The 22,945-nt window shown below is 41.0% G+C and overlaps 1 protein-coding gene across 4 annotated transcripts in view; it reads left to right on the forward strand.

Annotated features, from left to right (window-relative positions):
* The window catches only part of NIN (ninein), a 274,889-nt gene that overhangs the window by 162,524 nt on the left and 89,420 nt on the right, over positions 1 to 22,945 (forward strand). For 3 of the 4 annotated variants that reach the window (XM_029598345.1, XM_029598344.1, XM_029598347.1), the window contains exons 7-10: positions 6,535 to 6,681; positions 11,731 to 11,898; positions 13,667 to 13,803; positions 22,132 to 22,272. In XM_029598345.1, coding sequence (XP_029454205.1) covers positions 6,535 to 6,681; positions 11,731 to 11,898; positions 13,667 to 13,803; positions 22,132 to 22,272 — 593 coding nt within the window. Of the gene's footprint in view, positions 1 to 6,534; positions 6,682 to 11,187; positions 11,342 to 11,730; positions 11,899 to 13,666; positions 13,804 to 22,131; positions 22,273 to 22,945 lie in introns of those variants that run through there. The other variant, XM_029598346.1, reaches the window with a different exon arrangement.

The following is a 22,945-nucleotide window of genomic DNA, read 5'->3' on the forward strand; positions in this document are numbered from 1 at the left end:
TAGCAGAGCTTTATTGTGGATTGAGTGAAAAAGAATTTTCTCCGATTTGTTTTAAATGTGCTACTTGCTAACTTCATGGATTGCCCTCTAGTCGTCCTATTATCTGAAAGAATAAATAACAGATTCACATTTACTCATTCTAGTCATCTCATGATTTTATTGACCTCTGTCATATCCCCCCCCCCCCCCCCCCCCAGCTGTCTCTTTGTCAAACTGAACTGTCCTAACCTCTTCAGCATTTCCTCATAGGGGTGCCATTCCATCCCCTTTATCATTTTGGTCACCCTTCTCTGAACCTTTTCCAGTGCAACTAATCCTTTTTGGAGATGTGGTGACCAGAATTGCACACAGTACTCAAGGTAAGGTCTCACCATGGAGCCATACAGTGGTACTATGACATTTTCAGTTTTATTCACCATTCCTTTCCTAATAATTCCTAACATTCTATTTACATTTTTGACCCCTGCAGCACACTGAGTCAATGATTTCAATGTATTGTCCACTATGATGCCCAGATCTTTTTCCTGGGTAGTAACTCCTAATATGGACCTAACATGGCTCCCCTATGAGGAAATGCTGAAGAGGTTAAGGCAGCGCATCCACTCCCCGAAAAAACCCATGTGACAAGGTTCAATGATTTTAGGCAGTATGAGACCCAATCTATCCGCCATTATTTTAGCTAAGAGCTTTTGATCAAAGTTTAGCAGTGAAATGGGGTGATAAGCAGGAAAGGTTGTATCTTTCCCTGCTTTATTTATAACCATAATATGCGCCAAATTTGGTATCTTTTGGGTATTCACCTCGTTCCAGCAGAGCTTGGTAGACCACATTCAGAGGTGATGCCACATGATCAATTAGAATCTTGTAAAATTCTGCATTGTATCCATTTGGACCAGGTATCTTTTAAAGACTTAACTCTACTGATACCACGTTCGACCTCCATCAAGTTAATTGGTCTATTAAGCTAAGTCAGATGTTCCTCCGTAAACTGAGGAATATTTACCTTTTCTAAAAATTCCTTAAACTTCTCTGCATCGCTTCGCTCTGTAGTATATTCATTTAAATAAAACTAATGTAAGGTTTTAACTATTTCTTTATTAGGATTTACTAGAGTACCCAGTTTTGTATTAAAGGTAATAATATATCTGGCACCCCAAATTTGCTCTAATCAAATTTCCCAAAATCATCACAAAGTCCAGGTTTTCATTGACCTCAAAACTTTAGAATTCCTCAAGACTATGCACAGCATGAATTCCAGGCAAGGTCAGTAGTCTCTTCTCTTTCTGGTCTGATTTCATATTAACTTGCTGACCAAGCTCTATGAACAGCAAGGCATATGCTTTATCCCAGGAAGAAGGGGAAGAATCTGCAGAATTAGAAGTGTGCACCACAATCCTTAGACTGGAGAACTTTGCCTTCACAGCTAGAAATTCTGATTCGAAACATGGGAACCTGCAGTATGATGAGTTTGCACAAACTAGGCTGCAGGGATTGGAAAATGGAGAAAAGGATACTGTTTAGAGCTGGCAAGAAAACTTCCTCTATGGAAAGGTTCAAGACTATGAACTGGAAGGTCCATCACATTTGGAAGTCCTGTGAAGCTGCTATGATTTCCCTTTGGCAGATCCATCTTGGTTGCCACAAAACTAAAGAAATAGTTGCCCATGAACTTTTTTGGCCAGGATGGAGCTGAGACATAACTGCTCTTGTGAAGACATAACAGCTCTTGTGAAGTCTATGTCTGGAATAAGGGGACCACGTCACTATCCTCATGTACTACTCTTACTGTTACCAGTACCCTCCAGACCCATTGATATGGATATCATTGGACTTTATTACTGATCTCCCACATTCACAAGGGAAGATCATGGTCCTGGTGGTAGTGAATTCATATACTAAAATGACCTATTTACTTAAACAGAAATTTATTGATTTCAATAAAGTATCAGTAAACAGTATCACAGAAATAAGAGTGGCCATTTAATAGCCACTATGTGCCTGCTGCTTTCCTGTGAAACAGATCCAGTATTTGTGAAGAAGTGTATCTCCATGGTCTGCCATCTTCTATCATCTTGGACCCCGAGGCACCCAGTTTGTTGCAAGTTTTTGGCGAGACATAACCAATCTTTTGGATGTCCAATTCCCTTTGCCAGCGTATCACCCAGAAACTTATGGACAGACAAAATGGCTAAATCAGACTCTAGAGCCGTATGTAACTTTCAGACAAACTGGGTACAATTAATCCATACAGCAGTATAATAACTCTGAGCACTTGGTGACTAAAATCTCCTCATTCTTTGTAATCTATGGTATCCATTCCCATTTCCACTCGGGAAGGGTCCCAGCAGCGGTACAATGGGTAAATACTTTAGATTTGTATGTAGAAAAACATTACCTTAAATTTAGGGACACTTGAGAACTTTCCTTTTTCTGCAAGTTTTCCATCTAGCTAACTTGTTCTCTTCTTTCTTTGAGCCAGTGTTTTATTTACACTTTATATTTATTGACAAATGGGTTATTTTATTGTAGTTTACTAATGGTTTATAATGTTGGATGATATTAATATCTACTTTATTTAGTGCTTGTTTTATAGAAACATATAGAAACATAGAAATGACGGCAGAAGAAGACCAAACGGCCCATCCAGTCTGCCCAGCAAGCTTCACATTTTTTTCTCATACTTATCTGTTTCTCTTAGCTCTTTGGTTCTATTTCCCTTCCACCCCCACCATTAATGTAGAGAGCAGTGATGGAGCTGCAACCAAGTGAAATATCAAGCTTGATTAGTTACGGGTAGTAGGGGAAGTAACCGCCGCAATAAGCAAGCTACACCCATGCTTATTTGTTTTACCCAGACTGTGTTATTCAGCCCTTATTGGTTGTTTTTCTTCTCCCCTGCCGTTGAAGCAGGGAGCTATGCTGGATATGCGTGTAGTATCAGTTTTTCTTCTCCCCTGCCGTTGAAGCAGGATATGCATTGAAAGTGAAGTATCAGGCTTATTTGGTTTGGGGTAGTAACCGCCGTAACAAGCCAGCTACTCCCCGCTTTGTGAGTGCGAATCCTTTTTTCTTCTCCCCTGCCGTTGAAGCAGAGAGCTATGCTGGATATGCATTGAAAGTGAAGTATCAGGCTTATTTGGTTTGGGGTAGTAACCGCCGTAACAAGCCAGCTACTCCCCACTTTGTGAGTGCGAATCCTTTTTTCCACATTTTCTCTTGCTTTTTATTTATTTTAATGTTTATTTTATATTTATTTTAATATTTATATTAATATTTAATATTTATATTTATTTTAATGTTTGTTTTATTTATTTTAATGTTTTGTTTAGTGTTTATGCTTGATGGTGCATTGTACATAAAATTATTCACATGGAACAAACAAATTGGCTAAATGCAGCCATTAGACTTCATGCCCCAGAGTGCAGTTTGCACTCCGCAAACAAAGGCTTACTGAGCATCCCATCCATACAATCAGCACACTTGTGTCAAGTAAGAGAACGAGCAATATCGTTGGCAGGTCCTAAAATATGGAATTCTCTCCCTGTCGAATTGTGACTACAAAGAAACAAACAAATACTTTCAGAAAGGAAGTAAAAACCTGGCTTTTTAAGAAGGCATATCAGGACCCCACATTAGGGATGTGCAGAGGGACCTCGTACGTTACATTCGGTATTCGTATTCGTCGGGGGGTAGATAAGTTGCATTCGGCAAGGGGGGTCCCGATCCGTTCATACGTTCCATTCTTATTTGTTTCCTGGCTAAAATTTAATTAACTACAACCCCCCACCCTCCTGACCCCCCCCCCCAAGACTTGCCAAAACTCCTTGGTGGTCCAGCAGGGGTCCAGGAGCCATCTACTGCACTCACGCTGCCGGTATTCAAAATGGCACAGATAGCCTTTGTCCTTTACTATGTCACAGGGGCTATCGGTGCCATTGGTCGGCCCCTGTCATATGGTAGGAGCAATGGACGGCTGGCACCATCTTGTGCTCTACCATGTGACAGGGGCCGACCAATGGCACTGGTAGCCCTTGTGACATAGTAAGGGCAAAGGCTATTGGTGCCATTTTGAATACTGGCAACCAACGGCGTGAGTGCAGTAGATGGCTCCCGGACCCCCGCTGGACCACCAGGGAGTTTTGGCAAGTCTTGGGGGGGGGAGGGTCAGGAGGGTGGGGGTTTTGTTTAAATTCGCTCCTTTAGACGGCCAAATAATTCGGTGAAGATTCATTGTATTCATGGGAATCGCAATACATTTTGCGACGTAATGAATACAACGAATATGGCCCATAAGTTGCAAACAAATGCACACCCCTACCCCTCATAATCAAAGCAGCTGCTTGTACTTTGCACTTCTATTCTTGTCTTAATCTGTTATGTTGTATCTTACAAATAATTTGATCTTATGTTTTATTATAGCTCTTATTACTTTATTTTAATTATTTCATACTCATAGCAATGCATGTACTTTGCATTTTTATTTCATCTTATTTTTATGATGTATTTATTACCTCTTGTGTTCTTTGTTTTTACATATGTTTTAATTATGTTTATCTATTTTATTATTTATCTTTATCTCACTTCTCATTGATATTGTGTTTTTTACCTTGTAACAATGGAAGCCATTGTGATGGTTTTACTGAACGGTGGTTTATAAAATCAATAAATAAATTTTGTTAAATTGATTTATATATTAGCTATTTTATTGTTTTTTATTAATCATATGAAATTTGAATTTGTTTTATTGCACATCGCTTTGGTTATAATATGTAAGATATGCGATTAATCAAGTCTAAAGAAATCAATACATTTAACAGCATTACTTGTGCAAGTCCAATGTGACTTGGAATAGGCTAAGAATTCAAAGAAGAAATTAGTGAATAGATGGCACCAGGAAATCCCCCAGATCCCAGTAAGAGAACAAGATCTGTGTCTCCACAAGGCATATAAGGATGCCTTCACTATTTGGTGGATTAGAAAGGGTATGACCTGGAGGACCACCGTTAGAGCTGACCCAAAATGTCTATGCAAAAAACTGGTGGCCAGATTTTACCAGGAACAACCAGAAAAGACAAGATTGAGAGCCCTAGGAGAGAGCTACTGGGAGAGAGGGATCGAACCTGCGGCTTTGGGTGTTCAAGACCAGGGTTCTTGCAGTGAAACCACAGGAACTTTGAATCAGTGGGAATCTCCTAGTAAATATCAAATGAAGCAAAATTAGGGAGACCTTCCTCTGGAGGCTTCCTATTGAACAACATTAGATGTGGCCCAAATAGACAGCTGTATATAAGGAGTTCCAGCCTACCACACCTTTGCTGGTTCAAGAGTCAATACAAAGTTTGTGCTGTTATCCTTTTGCCTGGCCCTATTCCTTCATTCCTGACTCCTGGTTCTTGCTCTGGTCTTGGCCTCAGCTACGCTCCTGCCCTTCTCTAGTCTTGACCTTCATCTATGCTTTTGCTTCCTGCTCTCATTGGAAGTCCTCTCAGCTGCCTGCACCCAAGGACTCAACTCGCAGGGAATGGTGGCTGCCTTAGGCAGAAGACACTGGCTCCAGACCTCTCAGCTTGTCAAGGCTTAGCCATTATATTTTCCCTTGGTCTTTAGCAGAGTGTTGTGTCACACATTTGGTTTGAGAGCTTTATTAAGCACTAAAAAAAAATTGGGATAGATGATTATAAAGGAGTGAGCAAATGTGATTCCATAAACTGAGCATGATTTTTCCTACAAAACCTTTGTGTGAAAGTGCTGTGTACATAGTAGATTTACTTTATAGAAGCATTTTTTGCTGTATCCATTTTCTTTCATATTATAGCTGCATTTCCTTGTGCGGTTGTTATAACCCAACATTAACAAACATGGGGTGACCGGATGTTTAGTAGTATTACAAATCCTAGTGATAAGACATGGGAGAAGATCTCTGGGTTGGATTTGATATGGGACTTCTCAGAACCAAAAAGAAAGTCAAGACCTGAAATAGCCTACAAGTGAAGGTAGTAGAGGCCAGCTCTGGAATATAGTTCCAGCATGCTTGAGACTGATCTAGAGGACTATACTAGAAACAAAGTTAGGAGGTTGGGTAAAAGACAGGGTAGAGGTAGCTGGTTTTGGTTTAAGGAGGGAGCTTGCATACTTATCTAGAAATATGAGAGAGGAAAACAACTGGGCATACTAATTGGTCCAATTGGTCCTTATTTGCTGTCTACTGTGCTACTCTGAACATAACTCAGCTTTTCTTGGACCACATTTGGGACAAGGTTGTGAAGGATCCAGTGGAGAGCTTAAAAAGGAAATCCATTGGCTGCCTGCCAGGTACCATTATTCCCAGAAACCAATAGAAAAGCATATTTGTGAAATACAGTACTTAACTGTATGCTCTTTTAAATAACATATTACATTTATAATAATATCTAATATTTTTTTTAGGAGAAGGCTAACTCATGTAATCTAAGCTATAGTAGGTTAAAAATATTGAAATGTTTTTAAAGCTTAATGTGATTTAAAATGAGATACACTTTTGGTAATTCCTTATAGATGCTTGAAGATGCTTTCCAGAATGCTGGTGAAGATGATACCATGAGCCTACAAGAATTTTTCTATGAAGTGTTTAAAAATGGTAAACCCCTTACGCCATCCGCTTCCACGCCCTATAGGCAGCTGAAGAGGCATCTCTCTATGCAGGTGAGAGATGTTTTCCTTGTGTGCTATACAGTCTGCATGCTCGCTCTTGAAGTTATCTAACTAATAGGGTCATTCATCAAAATGTGTTATGGCGTTAATGCATGCCATAACACATGCGATAATTATTTTATTGCACGGCACGAATGTAAATTTTTAGAAGGGGTGGGATTGGGGAAGGGTTTGGGCGGGATTAATTAAAATGAGGGGCAATATCACACTGTGCGATAGCATAACACATGCTATCGTACGGTTTTAACGCCAGAAATAACTAGAGATGTGCAGTCGTTTATCATGAATTAGGCAATTACAACGAAATTGCCTAATTCGTAGTGGTTCGGGGGCCCTGAAACCCGAAAAGGATTTTCCCCGAACTTCGGGGAAACTTCGTTTTTCGGGTTTGTGTGGGGAGAGGAGCACTTTTTTTTTTTTTTTTAAATTAAAAACCACCCCAAACATTAAGATTACGTATAATACAACCACCCTCCCCCCATCCCGATCCCTCCCCAAGACTTACTAACATCCCTGGGGGTCCAGCGGGGTCCCGGGTTCCATTTGTCCCTCCGTGCCCGGTGTGCTACTGCAAGCCGTGCTCCTCAAAATGGTGCCGAATAGCCTCTGAACTACTATGTCACAGGGGCTACCGGCACCATTGGTCAGCCCCTGTCACATGGCCATTGGCGCCATCTTTTGCTCATAACATGTGACGGGGGCTGACCAATGGCGCCGGTAGCCCCTGTGACATAGTATGGGCAAAGGCTATCGGCGCCATTTTGATTCCTGGCAGCCGACAACAAAATCGCTCCCGGACCCCCGCTGGACCCCCAGGGACTTTTGGCCAGCTTGGGGGGCCTCCTGACCCCCCCCCCCAAGGCTTGCCAATAATCCCTGGGGGTCCAGCGGGGGTCCGGGAGCGATTTCGTTGTCGGCTGCCAGGAATCAAAATGGCGCCGATAGCCTTTGCCCATACTATGTCACAGGGGCTACCGGTGCCATTGGTCAGCCCCCGTCACATGGTATGAGCACAAGATGGCGCCAATGGCCATGTGACAGGGGCTGACCAATGGCGCCGGTAGCCCCTGTGACATAGTAGTTCAGAGGCTATTCGGCACCATTTTGAGGAGCACGGCTTGCAGTAGCACACCGGGCATGGAGGGACAAATGGAACCCGGGACCCCGCTGGACCCCCAGGGATGTTAGTAAGTCTTGGGGAGGGATTGGGATGGTGGGGGGGGGGTTGTATGTAATGTTTTAAAATGAATTTAAATGCTTGGGGTGGGTTTTTTTAGCTTCGTTTCCCTCTTCGTTTTTTGGGCCGGTTTCGGGTTTCCTCGTTTCATTTTTCAAAAAAACTAAACGAGAAAACCCGAATTTTACCATGAAGTATCAGAGTCAAAAAACGACCCGGTAGAAAAAAACGAAGCACATCTCTAGAAATAACTACACCTTGTTTTCCTGGTGTTAAGCTGTGTGATATGCCCGAAATGGCCATAATGCAATTTGCAATAAATATTGCAAATTACATTTCTGGGCGGGGAGAGGAGAGTGGAGTAGAGAGAGAGAGAGAGAAGAGTGCCTCTGAAGAGGCCTTCACAGTATTCAACTATTTATATGACTATAGGAGGGCCAGCTAATAGGTTGAGGTAAGATGTTGGTGGAGTGAGGAAAGTCTCACAAAGATGAGATTTCTGCTATGTTATCTCGCCCTAGCTTGATTGTACCCAGTTATAAAGTCCATCAAACTAGGGCGAGAGAACTGTGAGGTTCATACTTCTCACTCTGCATGTAAAACTGGCTCCTAAACCACCAGCAACACCTCACCTCGAGGTATTAGCTGGCCTTTGCTACTCTGAGTAACTTAGTTGAAAGGAATGGTGATTGCTGGACTCCATTATATAAATTATTGGCTCTAAGGGTAAAGCTATGCACTACAGTAGAAAGATCCAGGCTTGGAAACAGCTGTTTTGTTCTGTGGGTTAGTGAAATCATCAAATGTTGGTTCACTGTAGAATTATCAAATGTTGACTTTTCATTGCTGGAGGAAAGATGCTTCTTGCCAGCCAGCCAGAAGAGCACCACTTATGGATTTAGATTTAAAAAAAAAAAAAAAAAAAATCTTTATCTGTTCCTTGCCCCCCCTACTGCACATACACACAGCACAAAGGTAAAAACTGAAATTACTATGAATTTCAAAACAAAAAGAATGTAGCGATGAATTTAAGGATTGTGCAGTGATTTAAGTTTCTTATGCATGGCCGCTGGCCTGATAGCATCTCATATAAAAGGGAAATACACCCATGATTAACACTGATGGAGGGATGGATATTGGAATCTGATGCAAAGTGGCAATAAAATCTGTTATAAAAATAGTATACAGGGAAGCTGGTGTTAAACTGCGGTTAGCCCTTAGTTTTGATGCTTTGAGGTCCTGAAAAAGCCAAGTCATCAATCTTTAAAATAAATCCACAGTAACTAATTAAAACAAAAAATCCTAAAATGCCCATTGGTTAATGGGGGGCTTATGTCTCCAGAAATCCATTGTTTCCTAGTATGGAGATATTTTGATTGGTATGCATGAGGCCACTTGCTATAAGGCAAACAATAGATTATTCACTGCAAGGGCATTTTTGTAACCTATTGGCAGCATACATTAAACCTACAGTGTATAGTTGCCCAGAGCTGTTAATGTTGAGAAAAATATGCACATGTCATTACTCAGCCCAGCTACTGGTTTCTTATTTATTTTAATTGGATCTTATGACGTTTGGGTAGAAGTCTCAATTGGTTTCACTTTTTATTTGTATGCTAAATATCTGTCCTGGTGACCTTCATATGAAAACCAAGAATTATAATAATCTGCCATGCAGAGGACCTGGTTGCAAGTCCCAACTCGGGTCTTCTACTCATCAGGTCGGCTGGGGCATGGGATGCTGCAGAGGCAGAGCATTCACAGTCCTGGTGGGGATGGGACTTGGGAGTGGAGGGAGTCCCAGTTGCCCTGCAACGGTGACACCTAGTGGTTGGATTTTAGGAGCCCTAGTTAATGGCTTCTGGCTGAGGACTGATGATGCAATGACTCTAAGTAATTTGGGAGAGGATATATAGAGGGGGAAAAACCTTGTGTAGCTGCGAATGAAAGCATATGGAGCTGTAGCCCAGTAGAGATTGGTTCTGACTGAACAGGAAATCCAGAGGAGCAGGAGGAAACTTTTGCCTTTCCCCCCCCCCCCCCACCCAGCTCAACAAAAGAATTATGACCCTGAAAAACGTATGAATAATGTTATTGCCTAAAGGTGACTCTCGGGCCTGTCAGTCTGTAGGGTTGCTTCTACAAGGCAGGTGCGGAGGTATTAGGGAAGGGTGAGAGCAAATGAGATACTATGGGTTTTTTTTTACGTAAACCGTTATGTCTATTTGAATATCGGTATAGAAAACTATTAAATAAATAATAAATAAAAGCAAATAAAAGTAATCGCAACACAAGACAAGGCCTCTGGCAATGGGTCCTATGCATGTGCTGCCCTGGATAATTTCCTTTAGTTGTGCTTGGTGAGAATAAGATCCCTCTCTTATGCTTTTCAAGGTCTTAAAAGCATCTGCACTAGTGAGAAACAATGTCAACTTCGAATTGCCGCTGGAAGATTAGCTATAGTGGCAACCTGGTTAGATATTGGGCAGTGTCCTCTGCTTGCGGTAGAGAATCGTAAAAGGAATGCTTTATGACAAAATTGTGGTTCACTACTATTTCAGGAAATCTAGCAGTGTGTGTTCTGCCCAAAAACAACTTCCCAGTGCTCAGAATCAATAAACATAGAACAAACCACACTGGTCACAGTTGTTTTTAAATTGTTTACTATGTGTCAATAAATAATGTTCATAAATGTGGATGGGACTAGGAAGCCTCAATAGAAAACCAGCACTTGTGAAAGGGAAAGTCTGACAGCCCAGCTCAGAATCAAACCTCTTTCAGTGCAAAAGCACCCGGCCTTCTGCTGCCATCTCTAGGAGAAATGCCCCTTCTCCCCAGTGGCGTTAAGAGGAGCTTTCTGCATGAACCAATCGAATCCTCCTTTACCAGACTGAAAACTGCTTTCACAAACTGCAAATTCACTGAAGCCACTTATCTGGGTAAATAGTGCCCTCCCTGAATCCACCTCAGAGAATGTGCACGGCCTGCACGCTTTTAACTGGAATGTGAGGAGGCAGGAGCAGGAAGGAAAGGCCTGTAGAATTTATTTTTAAATCTGCGTGTGTTGATTTCCATGGGAATTTCACCCATACAAAAAACCAGGTGAAAAGTCTATGGAAAGCGTGTTATGTACTTTTCCCTTTGAAAATTAGGTACAAGGTCCTCAGGCACTTTGCACTTAGTTTGAAAAATCCCTGCTCCTCCCCCTTCCCAGCTCACCTCCCTGGGAGAAAGTAGCTTCAGCTTTTCAGTAGTCATGGAAACAGTCCTTGCTCCAAGTCCAAACACATTCTGTCCGTGCAGTTGTTTGTGCGTGCACACGTGACTCTTTGGAACTTCAGCACACTGCATTTGTTTTCCGCAGTTTCTTCCTTTGCATTGAGACTGCTGAGTAGCTGTGAGATTTGAGGACTGGCTCCTGAGAGATCCTCAGCTATGCTGCCTAGCAATAGTTAACTGTAATGGGAGATCGGGGTAGGTTTTCTACTTATATGCTTTTCTGAGAAATGGGATTTCAGGAAGTTAATTCACTGCGATTGGCTTCTCCTTTGTATGCTTAACACAGTGTTGGTCTCCAGGGAATTCCAGTTTTTAAGCACCTGAAGGTGTTTTATTACAGCAGGAAGTAAGTAAAAGTAGCTCCTTCTAACTTGCCTCAATTAGGCCTTTGCAAGAATTTAAAAAAAAAAAACCCAACTGAAAAATAGTTTTTCATTCTATTCAAAAGTGAGAATCTTGTTGTTTTGCTCACTGTTGTCAGCGTTCTGGATCTTTGAAAGTGAAAGCCTGAAAAGGAGCTCCAGTAAGCAGGCTGTTTGCAGAAACATCTCTTCCCCGCTCACTGTCTGTCTCCTGCGTTCTAGTCCTTTGATGAGAGCGGGAGACGCACCACTACCCCATCAACGATGATGGGCACGGTCGGCTTCTGCTTGTTCTCCTTCCTGGATGATGGCACAGGGTATAGCTCTGTGGAGAAGATCCTGGACACGTGGCATGAAGAAGGGATTGAGAACAGCCCGGCAATCTTAAAGGTATGAAGGCGTCGCTTTCCTTTTTCGAATGTCTCATGTCGCTTGTTTTTCAAACTTTCTTGCATATGATTTTAACCCCAGCCTTCTATAGCTGGCATCTCTCAGGACTTAAAAAGGAAAATTGTATGCAAAATACTAACTTGTATTCTCTCCAAATATCAATTGACGTACTGGAGAGATGGCATAAACTGGAATCTTCTAGTAAGGCTAGTGGTATGGAATGCTTCTGTTTTCTATATCCTCTGCCTTCTTTACTTGTCTTGCCAGCTGTTATGCGACATGGCCTCCCGGAGCAGGTGTTGAAGGTTAAACATTAACTTTCTTTACGAGGCTATGGGATAAGCACAGAGGATCATTAATTGCAAAAGTGAAGAGACCTGTGAGACCTGTTGGCACATGTTTAAAGTGCCTTATTCAAACAGGTCAGAGTGTTGTGGCTACCAGAATGAACGGTAAAGTTGATAATATGAAATGTAAAACATCCCAGCTGCAATACAGACCACCGTGCAGTTGGGCCTGTCAGACAGGCTGCACGTACAGTAATAACTAGAAATCCGAGTGGGAACGCAGGCATTCATGTAGCCAAATCTGCCTGGCAGGCCGTGCAGGGGATGTAAGAGGCTGGGTATTCAGGTAATAATCGTGCATATGGTCAAACTGTCCACCTGGGATACTTCCTTGCTGTGTGAACAGGAATAACCGGGCAGACTGAGTGGGTAGGTTTGGCTTTTTCGGCCATTATCTTCTATGCTATTGTGTTCAATTCTCCACTTCCATTGCAGCAACCAGGGATCAGTCAACTGTCTACCAACTTTATTTGGGCTCATGGAGGGGGGATCTGAATGGCAGGTGAAATTTAATGTGGGAAAATGCAGTGATACACATAGAGAAAAATAATCCTAACCTTAAAGGTACACGATCCTGGGTCCTGTATTGGGAGTCACTACCCAGGAAAAGTTCTTGAAGCCCTTGTGGACAATATGTTAAAGTCCTTGGCCCAGTGCACAGTGACGGTCAAAAAAGCAAACAGAATGTTAGGAAAGATCTGAAAAGGAAGGAAGAAGAAAAATGTTCAATTGTATCCTCTGTATCAAATCATGGCGCAACTGCACCTCGCGCAGTTCTGGTCGCCCCCATCTTAAAGATATAGCGGAACTAGAAAATGTGCAGAAGAGTACAAGGATGACAGAAAATGATAAAAGGGATGGAGCATCTCTCACTAGGGCTCTGAGATGGCTGAGAAGGGGACATAAGTTTATAAAATCACAAGAGGGGTAGAATGGGTAAATAAAGGGCTGTCATTTATCCTTTCAAATAATACTAAAACAAAGGAACACTCCATGAAACTAACAACCAGCAGATACAAATCAAATCATAGAAAGTACTTTTTCACTGTGTGTACTTTCAAGCTGTGGAATCTGTTGCCAGAGGACGTGATCAAGGCGACTAAAATAGCAGGGTTTAAAAGAGGTTTGGAAAAGTTCCTGGAGGAAAAGTCCAAAACACATTATTAGCCAAGTAGACTAAATAAAGCTACTGCTATCTCTCAGAGTATGTAACATAAATTAGATCTACTTTATAGGACCTGCCAGGTATTTATGACCTGGATTGGCCACTGTCTGAGACAGGATGCCGGGCTTGATGGATCTTGGTCTGACTCAGCATGGCAATTCTTATGGTCTTATGTTCAAGCTATTATGGTTGCAGACACTGATAATTCCTGCAGGACAGATCTGTTTCATAATTTTGTTACTGTAAATTTTTTTAGGCATTGGATTTTGATCTGGATGGAAAGATCAACTTGACAGAACTTACAATGGCTCTGGAAAATGAGATGCTGGTCACCAAAAATGGAATCCTTCAGGCAGTGCTAGCGAGCTTCAAGACTGAAATCAAGCATTTACTGTAAGTCTGAATCCCAACAATTGTTTCACAAATCTGCTCTTGCTCCAGATTTGTGCCCTAGATAGGGGTTCCCCCTACAAGAGGATGAGCTGGTCTGGTGACTCGGTGGCAGTGCTATACGCTGCCATGCAGAGGATCCCTAGTTTGCTTCCAGGGTCAGGTCTTTCACATCCTTTGTCAGCTGGGGTGGGGTTGGGGAGGGATTCATGGTCATCGTGAAGGCGATACCTGGTGTCTAGATTTAGAGCCTATGATGCAAGGTTCTAGAAGGAGCTCGGGTGCATGGCTTACAGCTGCAAGACTGTTGCTGGGTGAGCAGATTAGGAATGGCAGTGGTGGTATGGGGTTTGGAAGGGGGTCTATTAAAATATGGTAAACATCCCTGGATAGTTTCAAATGAAGACACCAGGATCCTAGCACTGGTTCCAAATGAGATGGCAGGATAAAGAAGGAACTACTGGGCCAAAAGCCCCTGTAACATGGAGGACTGAAGACTCGTGGTTTAGAATGCATGTGGGCTGAAGGGGCTTTCTATGTCACACATTGAAATATAATTTGCTATAAAATATAAAATGGAAAAATTGGTTTAAAAAAAAAAGTCTCTGAAGATTCTCCACTTTCCAAAAGGGCATCTTATGGGTACCCTAAAATCTGCAAACATGTCCTGATTGCCAGCTGCACTCACTTGTTGCTATTACTTCTGAATAATAACTAATAAATGTAGTCTGGAATTGTTTTTACAGGCTTCGCCTGCTGAGACGTCTTAAACTGTTTAATGAGTCTGTTTTGAAGATGGTTCTGCACACATGAGTAATTTCTTCTATTAATTACTATAATGCTTTTACGTTGGCCTTCCGCAGACAATGTTAAAAGCTCTTCAAGTCATTCAGAATGCAGCAGTACAAATTGTGACTAGTTCAAGCTTCGGGAACCTATTACTCCTGTTTTGGCTCAATTGCATGGGTTACCTGTCAGCTGCCAAATTCAAAATTATTTTGCTTGTTTTTAAGCCATTCTGCTTTAAAGATTAACCATCCTGTTTTGGACCTTGAGGTCCTCGTCCCAGAACCTTCAATCCATCAAGTACAATTAGCAGCTTATTTATTTTATGTGGCTAGGTCCTGTTATTGGAATGAACTACCTGAAGGGATTAACATCAAAACCTCTATAGCCAGATTCAAAAGATACTTAAGGCTCACTTATTCCAGCAGGCTTATGAGTAGCGTCTAAGCTGGTTACTTTCTTGGTATACGTACAGTATCTTCATATAACCTGCTAGTTATCTGTGGTTTTTAAGCAGATTGGTTTGGGGGTGGTACCAAGTATCATTGTTAATGTTGAGCTGAGGTTTATTGATAACATGAATTTTTTATACAGTCATGCTGGGTGCTAAGAGTTTTTATATTTTTAGTTGTGACTGGGATTAGTTTTAGGTGTTTTAAATATCTAACTAATGGACGGATGTGCTTGTTTTTTTATATGTATTATATTGTTTTATGGATTTATGTCAGTTTTGTGTTTTTATTCATAATTTTTACTGAGGGCTTTTGCATTGTTTTTAACCATTATGGATATATCTGTGTAACCCATCTAGTATTGCAAATAGGCAGATTATGAATAGTTTAATTAAATCTAGCTCCCCATCTGAATTAGGCACTTGATGCAGCAGGTGATGATTCTTTTCCCTCCATTCATCCCAGGGCATCAGCCTTGGAGTGTAACAGCACTGCCGGCTTATCAAGCAGAGGACGACAACTTGAAGCACTTCTTTCACTAAACTTTTTTTTTTTAATATAACATCTTTACGTTTTCCATATTTCTTCAAACATAACATAATGTCACCATTGTACAGCTTAGAAACAAACTTCCCACTCCCTTCCCCCCTTCCTTTTCTAGTTCCTGTACATGACATTAGTTAACCAATACTAGTTCCTTATGCTGCTCAGTCTAAAACATTTGATGGTTTATGTGTAAAATAAGGAAAAAAAAAAACCCAAAACAAACAAGCATAACATTATCAGAGATCATAGCTACTCCTTATTAGGCTAAGCCAAATAGAGTGCTCCTTGCTCTAACGTGTAAGGATTGAATGTAGTCTTGCCAAACGTCCAAAAACAGATCAAATTTCTTCGAAGAGGAATTCTTAGCTGACAAATACTCGTTAACTATCAACTTGTGCATGCATAAATGTGGGCTGATTGGGCAATATCCACTTCTCCAGTATTGACTTGTTAGCCACCAGGAAAGACTTCTTCAGGAAAAATATTTGGCTCTTTGTAATATTACACATGATCAAAAAGACATTGCATTGAGGACAAAGGAATTGTAAGCTAACATATTTTCTCAAGGTAGTTGAGCACTTCTTTCCAAAATATCTGGATCTGGGAACAGGCCCAAAAGCAGTGAAATAAAGATCCTTTTGTCATTTTGCATTTTAGACAAAGATCTGACTGACTCATCTTTGCTTTAAATGACCAACAATGAGACACCTACATGTGCCACAGTCTCGGTGGTCTGATTTATGATCTCGAGACATTTTTGTAAAATTTGTACTGTTATGGGCACATCCAACTCTTGATTCCATTTGGTTACCAGAGCCTGCAAAGTTCCAGACGTTATCGCTGTAATATTTTTAATCAACAATGCACAAGAAGTCTTTGGACCGATCTTCCCCAAGAAGATTGCTTCATAAGCCTCCAAGTTCACAACTCCAATATTAGAAGGTTATATCCGATTTCACAAAATGCCTGGTCTCTAAAGAGGCATAAAAATCTTTATTGGACAGATCAAATTTTTCCCACAACTCAGCAAAAGAGCAAAGCGTACTTTATCGTTCTGATAGAAATGAAACAATCTGCTGAGGCCCTTCCCTTCCCATCGTTTGTAAACTGGATCACTAAGGCCGGGCAGAAACTGGGGGGGGTGCCCTTGGATTTCCACATAAGGAGAAATCTCATGGTTGACATGAATCTTGTCGCACAGCACCCACCATGCTTTCCTAAATGCTTGCACAATATAATTGCATTTAATATAGTCTGGTGAGGCCTGGCCTTGCATATGCAATAAATTTGTCAAAAGATAGGGTCGGCACCAGGCCCGCAAAAAAATTCAAGGAAGAAAACACATCCGTATCATATTGCCAATCTTTGACATATCTTAGCAAGCATGCTAGATTATAATGCTGTATGTTAAGATAACCCCATACCTCCCTCTGATAAAGGAAGCATCAGTTTCTGTAATGCTAAACGTGCCCCCCCCCCCCTTCTTCCAAAATAGCTGTCTCAAAGGCTCTCTGAATCTCAAGCACATCCTGTTTCTTTAACCAGATAAGTAACATTTCTAATAGATATAACCGTTTGGGTAGTTCCAGCATCTTGAACAATTGTATCTTTCCATAAAGCGACAATGGTAAAGATTTCCATTCATTCACTTTTTTTTTGTCTTAACAAGTAAGGGCGAGACATTACTATGATAAATGCTCTTTAAATCCAGTGGGATCCTAATTCTAAGATATTTTATCTCAGCTTCCACCTATTTGAGTGGGAATGGCTCCAGCCCATTGTGCCGCAATTATCCCAGAACATCCAATGCTTCTGACGTCTAAATTTATCTTTAGGCCAGAGAACAGCTTGAAATGGCTCTGGAGTTCATCACCTTTTGCAAGGATTCAATGGGGTCAGTTAAGAAAACTAAAACATCATCATCAGCAAAGGCTGATTTTTTTTTAAAACATTCTTTTCCCAAGCTAAAGCCTGATATGTCAATATTTTGATTAATTTTCCTCAATATTGGGTCCATGGTAAAAATGCATAACAGGTGAAAGCGGACACTCCTGTCTGGTACCCCTCTCAAGCCGGAATTCCTGTGACACATGATCATTAGCCAAAATGGTGGAACTTGGGTTCTCATACAACACAGATGTATATTTCACAATATTCCCATCAAATCCAAATCTAGTCCGTATGGAGAAAAGATGTCCACATGACCCGGCCAAAAGCCTTTTCAGCATCAAACCCCACTACCAATGCTGGAATTTTCTGTATTATGCATGCACTGTGTCATTGCTGTCAGCAATCGCACAATATGTTTAGTAGCAATACTCCCCTTAACAAACCCCACTTGATTGTGAGAAATTAACGATGGTAAAATCAAGTTCAGTCTATTAGCTAAAGCATCTGCAAACAGTTTCAGATTGAAATTCAATAATGAAATTGAGCTACATGAGACTGGGTTAAGCAGGTCTTTCCCTCCTTTAGGGAGAGCTGTGTTATAAGCTTTCTTCACTTCCTCTGAAAAACCTCCTCTTCCCACAGTAGCTTCAAAAAAGCCCCTCAATGCCAACCCCACATTGCTTACCAATATTTTGTGATAATCTGCATTAAGTCTGTCTGGACCTGGAGTCTTGTGCAGGTGGCTGGAATTAATGCACTCTATAATTTCATGAAGTTGGCATGGCCTATTCAAATATTCTAGTTGCTGCTGTGTTATTTTGGGCAACTTCAACCCCTTAAAGAAAAATTCTCCTCTTCATTTCCCCCTGTATTAAGCATCTTCTTTTTGTACTTCTCATAAAAATCCTTAAATATTTGACAAAATTCCATCACCAGTGATATCATTACTCCTTGACTGACCCTGAGTGCTTCTATAAATGACCTTCCTCAAGAAACCCTTCCCATAATGGCCAAAAGTTTCCTTGCTTTGTTCCCAAACCTAAATATCATATGAGAAGCATGTAATAACTTTTTTTGTGTACGTTGCTGTATAGAAAAATTCAGTGCAGCTAGGCTTTCCCTATAGATTCTTTTATGTGAAATGGTCAGAGAAGAGATTAATCTGACTTTGGCCCTTTGAAACTGGGCTTCTAAATTTATAATTTGTCTATTTAAACTCAGGCTTTTCTGATAAGGTAAGCTTTGATGTCTCCCCTCATTACTGCTTTACTCATTTCCCAATAGAGAATAGGATCCTTCATATGCTGATGATTATAGCTCTCAAATTCCCGCCACTTCAACTGCACGGTATTCTTTAAATTCCCTATCTTCAGCTAAATGGGTAGGAAAACGTCACATAATAGTACCCACTTTCGGACCCCCAGCCTCTAATTCCAGCCAAATCATGGCATGATCAGAGAATTCAGTGAACCCTATTTCAGCTTTTTCCACCTTTACAAAGCAGTCAGTAGAGACTAAAATGTAATCAATGCGCGACAGTCATCTGTGCTCTGGAAATATGTGTATAGTCCCTCTCTTCAAGGTGTAAGATCCTCCCTGGATCCTGCATCTGTAAAGATTTACACAGAAAAGAAATGCCTTTATTTTTCTCCAACCTGGATACTACTACCTTTGAGGCTCTCTCAACTGGGTCACATACACAATTGAAATCTCCCACCATAATCACGGGGCCTCTCCTATGCATGGTTATGGCCATAACCAGTTCCTGGAAAATGTTATGCGAATACACATTAGGAGCATAGACACTGTAGAAGGTAACCTCACGCCCAAACATATCTCCCCACAGCATCTTTGCGGGTGAATATGAGCTCAAATATGACCTGTTTCGCTATCAGGATTGCCACGCCACCCTTCCTATGTAGTGCAAGTGAGTAGAAAACTTGACCTAGTCTCTTGCTAGTTTTTCACTTTCCTGAACTGTTCGATGTTTCCTGCAAACACATAATTTTAGCTTTCTGCCTACGAAGTGATTGCAACATTTTCACTCTTTTTATTGGTGAACCCAATCCAGTTATATTCTAGGATATAACCTGTAAACTCTCACCCATATTTAATCCAGAAGAAATCTTCATTAATGTGATAGATATCCAATCTTCGCTCCAGTGCTAGTCCTCCCCCAGCCTAGAGTACCAGCACAATCCTTCACTCAAGAAGCCTGCATTGCCCAAATATCCTGCCATGTTAGATGACTATGAAGTTTCCAAAATATTCAGTGTTCTACCCCCTGCCTTCCCACTCCTCTTCCCCCTCCTTCTCCTACTCCCTTAGCAACACACATTCTCAGCCCGACACTCATATCCCCAACAGAGAATAGAAACCACTATTTAATCCGTTTAGGTGCCCCCCCAGTAGGTTGCAGAAAAATTTCAAATATTTGTTCCACTAATTAGCTCCATGCACTAGACATGAGCAGCAACTTAAAATGGTAAGCAATAATCTTTTCCATCTGACATATAAACTCTTCAACTGCACCCAGCATGAATACTATTGCATAACATACCCTCTAGGGTTTAACTCTTTCAGATTTAAGACTCCAGAAACAATTTAGCTTCCACAACCGAGTCCATTGAACTCCATGGGCCTTTGGTTAACACCTGGCGTTTCGCTGGTATTGTAATGTGAACTTGATTTGTCTCTCATACAGTTCTGCACAAATCAGACAAAATTCCTTTTGCTTTTGAGAAACCACATTTGAGTAATCCTGAAAAATGAGAATCTTGTGACCCTCAAAGGTCAAGGATCCTTTCTTGCAAAATGTTTGCAGAATATCCATTTATGGACAAAGTTCAACAACCACGTTATCACCACTCTGGGTCTGGCTGAACCCGATGACTTAGGCCCCAGTCTGTGCACTTTCTCCACATGGCATTTGCCAACCAAAATTTGCAGCCCAAGTTCCCGTATTAATCAGCCTTCTAACAATGTTCGCACTTCTCGATCTGATATTGATTCCAGGAAGCCCACAAATTGCAGATTATTTCTTCTGCACTGGTTTTTTAGGTCATCTGCTTTTGCCTCTAAAACCAGCACTTGCTTTTCTAAAGCTTCCTGCACCTACATAATTGATTGGGTGTCTGATTCCACCTTTGCAACTCTGCACTGAGTGTCCTCCACTTGCGCTTTCATTTCCTGCAAGGTTTCGTTGCCAGATGATATTTGCTGCGATATTGCATCAAACTTTGCTTCCAGCGCCCTGACTACCGCAGTAGTTACCTCTTCCACCAAAGCACAGTTTGTAGAGCCTGGGCATAGACTAGGAGGGCAGTCGGCCATCTTTGCTTCCATCTGCTTCCCCACCATCTTATCTTTCTTTGGCGGCCTCTTGGACATCAGTGCCATTCCAAAATACCAGGGCACCCCCCAACATCATCGCTGTACTGTGCGCTGCAAGTTCCCTGGTATCATTGCAAACTTTGTCCGTTTCAGGGCCAATTATCGGGGGTGGGGGGGAGCACCTACAGCGAGCCTACCACATATCCTACTCTCTTATCAGATCATGTAGTCTCCCTCATTAAACATTTTAAACTTGAACTTTAATGATGTGTGGTTTTACGGGGCATTTGATGTTAGATTTCCCTCTGCCTATGTTATCTCCTGCTCTGCACTGACAGGACAGAACCAAAGTTATCTGCTGTGTTGAGTAGTTGGATGAAGTGTGGGCTTTTCGCTGTAGTTAAGTGGGCCTAAGACTGACTATTTTGTTTTTTCTCTCTTGATGGTCGTATGCTATTCTGTAATGGGAGCATATTGGTTTCCAATAAGCCTTCCTTTGCAGTTACTCCATTGTATCTGACTGTAGTATTCCAATGCATCTGATTCATTAGTGTGAAAAAGAGGGCTTTACACTCTTTTTGTATTAAAAAAGAAAAAAAACCCACAACTTAAGAAAGATCTCCCTGCTTTGTGTATATATGTGTATATATATATATATATATATATATATATATATATATATATATATATATATATATATATATAAAGGGGCTGCATATTGGAGGGGAAGGGAATAGAAGATCTGAGACACAGTGGAGAATGAAACAGCTGCTGTTGGAAATTATTGCTGGTACTATTATTTTATGATTTCTCATTTATGATGAGATTTAGAAATGCAGTGTGATTGTTGGATGACAGGGTTACAGAGCTGAGAATGCCATCAAGTATCAATGGCTGCGTTTACTAGTATATATGTATCCTAGTATATATGTATCAGATCTGGTCTTCTGTTTTGCTTCCCGCTTGGCACACTGTTCATTCATTGATACCAGGAGTCAGAAAGAATCCTGTGCTATTACTGGATCAAACTAAAAGATGAATAACAATTGCAGTCTTTAATGTCTCCCCACCTGTGTACAAATAGAAGTACAATGCTGAGCCCAGGAAAAGTTTTAGTTTTCAAAGCAGGAAAAAGGGAGCTTAGCCTCACAGAATTCAGAGGTGGAGATCCATGTCACTTTTAGGATGTCCAGTTTAGTTTCTAAGTGGATATATGTGTAGATTTGCATTTCTGTACATTACTTGTGATGTACAAACTAAATACCTGATGATGATAAAAATAAAAATAAAAAGATAACTTCATGTAATATTCCTTGTTTTCTAGTGAACAGGCCGATCAAGCTGCCAGAGAAAAAGAGAAACTCCGGTCAGATTTGGAAAAAAATGAAAAGCTGAAAACTCTGATGGCCTCTGAAATAGATGATCACCATGCTGCGATAGAACAGGAGAATGAATACAACCTCAGGTAGATCCTCGGATCTCGCTCGCTCTGCCTCCTTTCTGCAGTCCTAGCTATGGATGCTGTCTGCCTGTCACAACCATTCTAAAGCATAGTTATTGTCACCCAGTACTGTACAGACCATACCTTCTGTATGGTAAGCTTGAATTGATTTCCCCATTCATTTTTTGTTCATAAATAAGTTTTAAAAAAAATATATATATATATATTTTTTTTTTTTAGTTTTCAAGCTCCACACTTTAGGTTTTAACATTAACATTCATGGCATGATCACTGATGTTTACCACAGGTTTATGCTGCTCATCTGACTAACTAGTTTTTCTTCAAGAGATTTTTTTTTAATTTTAGGGGAAAAGGATGCAGTCAGTTTATATTACTAGATACATTTAGGGGCCAAATCACTAAAGTCATTTAAGTTACTACATAAATCCTTTTTTTTTTCTACACAGGAGAGACGTGTGTTTTACATGCAGTTTACAAAAACTGCACATAATGCAGGAAAAAGCTGCGTGACAGGGTTCAAGCAGTCGCAGGACCTGTTGATGCAACAATATAACCTGCAGCCATGCATGCAAAAAAAAAAAAAAAAAGCTCATCCTTGCTCGCCCCCCCCCCTCCCCCGACAGGAATAGATAAAAGACAGCTTTGCTCATGCATTCAGGGTCGTCATTGAGAGAAG

The sequence above is a fragment of the Rhinatrema bivittatum genome, chromosome 4 (assembly GCF_901001135.1).
Source record: "Rhinatrema bivittatum chromosome 4, aRhiBiv1.1, whole genome shotgun sequence".
Lineage (NCBI taxonomy): Eukaryota > Metazoa > Chordata > Amphibia > Gymnophiona > Rhinatrematidae > Rhinatrema > Rhinatrema bivittatum.